Raw genomic sequence first — 6,000 nt, 5'->3', positions numbered from 1 at the left:
GGGCACAATAGTAGCTACAGTTCAGACTGTTGTGGAGAAGTGGAGGGAGGGAGACTGTAGGGGCACAATAGTAGCTACAGTTCAGACTGCTGTGGAGAAGTGGAGGGAGACGGTAGGGGCACAATAGTAGCTACAGTTCAGACTGTTGTGGAGAAGTGGAGGGAGGGAGACTGTAGGGGCACAATAGTAGCTACAGTTCAGACTGCTGTGGAGATAAGTAAAAAACATATTTTCATGTTGCTGCTAGGATGTTTCCCCACTAGGTGGTGTACTTTCATCACTTCTCACCTGGGGAGATGTGTGACCGGGACATCAAATTAATTAGGCTGAACTCAATACTCACTGACACTCAAAGCAGGATCTGCAGTAAACAGATATCAGCTTGAAGAGTAAATGAATATGACTCCAGTCCTGTCACATGTTGATTGTGTTGCATTGGTCTTCAGCTACCAAATATGACCTTCATTCTATTAGCATGTCAGTCCAGCACTGACCAAACCCTGTAATAATATTCCCAGCTGTATTAGAAACATAAGAGTATATTTCAACACAATTTAGACTTAAGGTGGGAAAAAATGAAACAAAACTCTTGATTTTTTTTTCTCTCAAAATCATTTATTTACTATAATACATAGCAGATGTTAAAATCTTAAGAGTTTGTACACTGGCTTGAATGAGGCAGATCTTATGAACAAATAAAGTTGCTTTTTATTGAAACTACACAAAAGGTATATTCTACCTAGCAGCTGCTTCACACTTCTTTACGCCATCCCTTCTCTCCCCAACCCCAGATCTGGAGTGTCTCTATAGAGAAAAATAACAATAATAATCGAATGCGTCTGAAATGGCACCCTCTTCCCTATATAGTGCACTTCTTTTGACCAGCGTCCACAGGGCTCTAGTGAAAATTTGTGCACGACGTAGGGAATAGTGTGCCATTTCAGTCACAGGCATAGTCTTGAAGATGTCTTCTATCTGTCAATCTGTTTCACTCCATCACAAAACTTAAACTTTTCCAGAACTTTCTAAGCAGCATCTTTTACTTACAGCAAAACAAAATGCAGTACCATCTACAAAGAAGCAATGAGTCTGTGTTCATAAAATGAAGGGAATTAAGTACAATTAATCTAACCCAAAATGTTTGTTTATCATAACAAAGAAATCTGATTATAGTAGGTTTTACAAGATTATACAGAATTTCAGTACCCCATGGTATTTTGCTATATCAGCAATCTTATTTGCTGATAAATATATATACTTTCCCCCTTATTTAAGAGAAACAATTAGACATATAACCAAAATATGATATTAAGAATTGACATCTTTGCATGACAAAAATAATGAATGAACAATACATACAATTTGACCCCCGTTTCAATGTTCCCTCAATCAAGTTAGATAAAAAATATGATCTGAATGAAAACTGTTAATCTTGAGTTGTAAGTTCAGTCTTTTTTCTTTTTTTAATCGTTCATCGTCATTTTTAAGTGACAAAAAAGACATGCACATTTTTTTCAACAAACAGAAGAACAACACAAATGTCTCTTTTCGGGGGGAAGCACCACCACGGAGAAATTCAATCAATTAAACAAACAAAAACGTACGTAGAAAAGAACAGAACAAGAAAAAGACCCCAGACTGCTTTGTAATGCGTTTGTTTCAGAGTTAACGCAGAGATGTGCCATTAGGGTTCTAGTAGTGGGATGCTCCCTTCATAAGCTTCAGGAATTGCATGAGTTCTGCTCCAATAGGAGAAAGAGAGGAGGCCAGGCAGTCTGTCTGCCTGTCTGTTATGTCCCAGCCTGGTGCAGTACAGCATCAGTGACACCGTCAGTCTTTCACGTAGAGTCCCCTACGAGGCATTGAGAGCCGGGTGAGAGACAAAGACCACAGCACCAGGCTGCTAACTTTCACTGTCTTTCTTTCCCTCGATCCCTTTAAAAACAAAAATCATACTGCTAAAAAAACAAGAATCCATCATCATCATGGCTAAATGTCTACACTGGTAGAAGCATTATAACAGATTGTGCATCATGTAATGTCAAGTTCACTTGAATGAATGGAGGGTTTTTGACAGTCAGACTTTCTTTTTTAATCGAATAAACAAAAACAAAAAAACAACTATCATAAATATATTTTCCTCATATTTTTCAAGGTGTAGAGTTGAACAAATCATTTCCGCATCACATGTTTGTGCCCCCCCTCTCCTGGAGGCATAGTGTCTTTATTAAGGTAGGTGTTCATCACCAGAGTAACGGGTGGACCATCTCAACCCTCAATGTCATATCTGTCTGAAACCGGGTAAAGGTACGGCACTGAAAGAAGAAAAATGCTATTTTTTTTATTTATTCCTGGGGGATAGCTATATCAGTTAGTCACCCCTGAATCCAGTCAGTCAAAGGGAGCAGAAAATAAAGGTGATAATGTAATGTGGTTGTTTTGTAGTCAGGGGGACTCCATAGAGAGGGGGAAGGGAGGACACGTCACCCCATGCAACCCCACCAAGCAGCACCACTCCCAGCCAAGCCTACTCCCTACCCCACCTGGGTCCTCCGATCCTGGGGCTCGAGGCCTTGGGTATTGGAGCCTGGGCTCTGGGGGGTCTATATGAGTGGGTCAGGCTGCAAGGACATACTGTGCTGGATCTGTTGGGGCTGGAGAGGAGGGGGCAGCTGCAGGGGCAGCAGGGCCTCCACCATGCTGTGACAGTGATGGGGTGGTGGGGTGCTCTCGGTGCTGGAGCTCTCCTGGATGTCTCCACCGTAGAAAAAGTAGTGGCTCTGCTGGATGAAGGACTCGATGACCGACTGGTTGAGCTTGGTGGTTGAGAGTGTGTCCTTGTTCTCAAAGTCGGGACGCATCAATGTGGGCCAGAAGCAGATGGATAGATTGTCGGCCGTCATCAGGGTAGTCTTACTCTGCTGGCTCACCCTGGGGAAACACAATTTCATTGATTTATTCCAACCTTACTTATGTTGTACTTGATTTACATAGGTACAGAATTAGAGTGGGATACAGAGAAGTGAACCCAGGTCTCCGGGAACAATATATACAAAAGTATGTCAACACCGCTTCAAATGAGTGGATTCGGCTATTTCAGCTACACACGTTGCCGATAGGTATTTAAAATTAAGCACACAGCCGTGCAATCTCCATAGACAAATATTGGTAGTAGAAAGGCCGTACTGAAGAGCTCTGTGACTTTCAACGTGGCACCGACATAGGATGCCACCTTTCCAACAAGTCAGTTGTCAAATTTCTGCCCTGCTAGATCTGCCCCAGTCAACTGCAAGTGCTGTTATTGTGAAATGGAAACGTCTAGGAGCAACAACGGCTCAACCATGAAGAGTTAGGCCACAAAAGCCACAACTCACGGAACGTGACCTTTCGAGTGCTGAAGAGCGTACAAATCGTCTGTCCTTGGTTGCAACACTCACAACCGAGTTCCAAACTGCCTCTGGTAGCAACGTCAGCACAAGAACTGTTCGTCGGGAGTTTCACGAAATGGGTTTCCATGGCCGAGCAGCTGCACTCAAGCCTAAGATCATTATGCGCAATGCCAAGCATCATCTGGAGAGGTGTAAAGCTCGCCGCCATTGGACTCTGTAGCAGTGTAAACACGTTCTCTGGAGTGATGAATCATGCTTCACGAATCTGGGTTTGGCGGATGCCAGGAGAACGCTACCTGCCCCAATGCATAATGGCAACAGTAACGTTTGGTGGATGAGAATTAATGGTCTGGGGTTGTTATTCATGGTTCGGTCTAGACCTCTTCGTGCCAGTGAAGGGAAATCTTAACGCTACAGCATACAATGACATTCTAGGCGATTCTGTGCTTCCAACTTTGTGGGAATGGTTTGGGGAAGGCACTTTCCTGTTTCAGCATGACAATACCCCCATTCACAAAGCGAGGTCCATACAGAAATGGTTTGTCGAGATCGATGTGGAAGAACTTGACTGGCCTTCACAGAGCCCAGACGTCAACCCCATTGAACACCTTTGGGATGAATTGGAACGCCAACGCCGAGCCAGGCCTAATCACGCAATATCAATGCCTGACCTCACTAATGCTGTTGTGGCTGAATGGAAGCAAGTCCACACAGCAATATTCCAACATCTAGTGGAAAGCCTTCCCAGATGAGAGGAAGCTGTTATAGCAGCAGAGGGAGGACCAACTCCATATTAATGCCCTTTATTTTTGAATGAGATGTTCGACGAGCAGGTGTCCGTCCACATACCTTTGGTCATATAGTGTATCACAAAGGAAAACAGAGATTGAACATCTCTCAGTTTCAAATTAAATTCTCCCCACTGAACACGACTCAGTCCAACTACATGACTGTATGACTTGGTTGTTTTCATGATTACTGTCACGTAACTAACATGGTGTATACTTCACAGCTTACTTCAGATTCCACCCAGTATCAGTCAGTTGAAGGCAACCTGAGACACTTTCTGATCCAGTTTCACAGCGTTGTCTCCTTACCTGTTCAGATGAGTGATGACGTATTTAAACACCTCGTAGTTCACGGCAGGGAACTTCCTCACTATTTCTTTCAGCACTTGAAGTCTTTCTATGTGGTCCACAATTTCTGAAAGGAGGAGGAGAACAGAGTTAGCTTTTTACTAATTCCTTCTCGCATGGGAGAAGAAAAAAAGAGAAGGAATAGCACAAAGGCGACGGGGCTGCCAAAAACCACCCACACAACAAACACACTAAAACACTAGCTAGGGCCTTAAGCAGATACAGCATTGTCGGTATCATCTGGGGGCACAATGTCTCAGTGATTATCTTGTCACCATCTGTTTAATAATAGCAGCACTATCTTAGATAAGTAGGCCTAACTCCCATGTAATATTGCCAAGTAATAAAAGACGTAGGGACAAACCATGCGTTAGCATATCAAACCTTTCAAAAAGCATTTAACATAAAGTCTAATATTAGACATTTCTGATATACCTTTATATACCTGTCAAAAACTCTGACCCCAGGACTGTTGTGGAGGTCACCTGGCTGAGACTACTTAGCTAATCAATACTGTCAAAACTAGGGATGCAATCTTCAGTCAATCTGCTGACTAACCGACCCTCATTAACCGGTCAACAAACAGTTACATTTTTTCCAAACAGTAAAATTACGTGACCAACAGAAAATACTATGCATGCATACAAGGAACGGACATTTTTCATGAACACATGCAACAACAGCAAGCCTATCGTCTCCCAGTCAAAAGGCTATACACTATTATTGAGCATGCAACTGCTGTAATGAAGCAGCCAATAAAAATAATTTGCCAAAATGCTATTAGCAGGAAACCACTGTTATAAACAGCACACCTAATGCGAGCGGTTCCATCTGACAGAGATGAAAACCTCCGGGAGAAATGTACAAAGAGGGGGATCTAAGCTACAGGACTGTTTTTTGCTAGCACAGACTGGAATATGTTCCGGGATTCTTCAGACGGCATTGAGGAGTACACCCCATCAGTCACTGGCTTCATCAATAAGTGCATTGATGTTGTCGTCCCCACAGTGACCGTACGTACATACCCCAACCAGAAGCCATGCCGCTTTCAAGGAGTGGGACTCTAACCCGGAAGCTTATAAGAACGCCCTCCGACGAACCATCAATGAAAAGAATAGTACTACACCGGCTCCGATGCTCGTCGGATGTGGCAGGGCTTGCAAACTATTAAAACTACAAAAAGGAAGCACAGCCGAGAGCTGCCCAGTGACACAAGCCTATCAGACGAGCTACATGACTTCAATACTCGCTTCGAGGTAAGTAACACTGAAACATGCATGAGAGCATTAGCTGTTCCGGATGACTGTATGATCACGCTCTTTGCAGCCGATGTGAGTAAGACCTTTAAACAGGTCAACTTTCACAAGGCCGCAGGGCCAGACGGATTACCAGGACATGTACTCCGAGCATGCGCTGACCAACTGGCAAGTGTCTTCACTGACATTTTCAATCTATCCCTGTCTGAGTCTGTAATA

General features: G+C 43.4%; 1 protein-coding gene across 1 annotated transcript in view; it reads right to left on the bottom strand.

Moving 5' to 3' along the window:
• Nucleotides 1-685: 685 nt before the first annotated feature.
• arhgap5 (Rho GTPase activating protein 5) overlaps nt 686-6,000 on the bottom strand; it is a 42,332-nt gene continuing 37,017 nt past the window's right edge. The window contains 2 exon segments of the mRNA XM_046307938.1: nt 686-2,931; nt 4,487-4,592. Coding sequence (XP_046163894.1) covers nt 2,604-2,931; nt 4,487-4,592 — 434 coding nt within the window. The 3' untranslated portion in view covers nt 686-2,603.

Source organism: Oncorhynchus gorbuscha, linkage group LG17, assembly GCF_021184085.1.
Source record: "Oncorhynchus gorbuscha isolate QuinsamMale2020 ecotype Even-year linkage group LG17, OgorEven_v1.0, whole genome shotgun sequence".
NCBI lineage: Eukaryota > Metazoa > Chordata > Actinopteri > Salmoniformes > Salmonidae > Oncorhynchus > Oncorhynchus gorbuscha.
The sequence above is the reverse complement of the archived record's forward strand: the minus strand, read 5'-3'. Positions and strand labels throughout refer to the sequence as shown.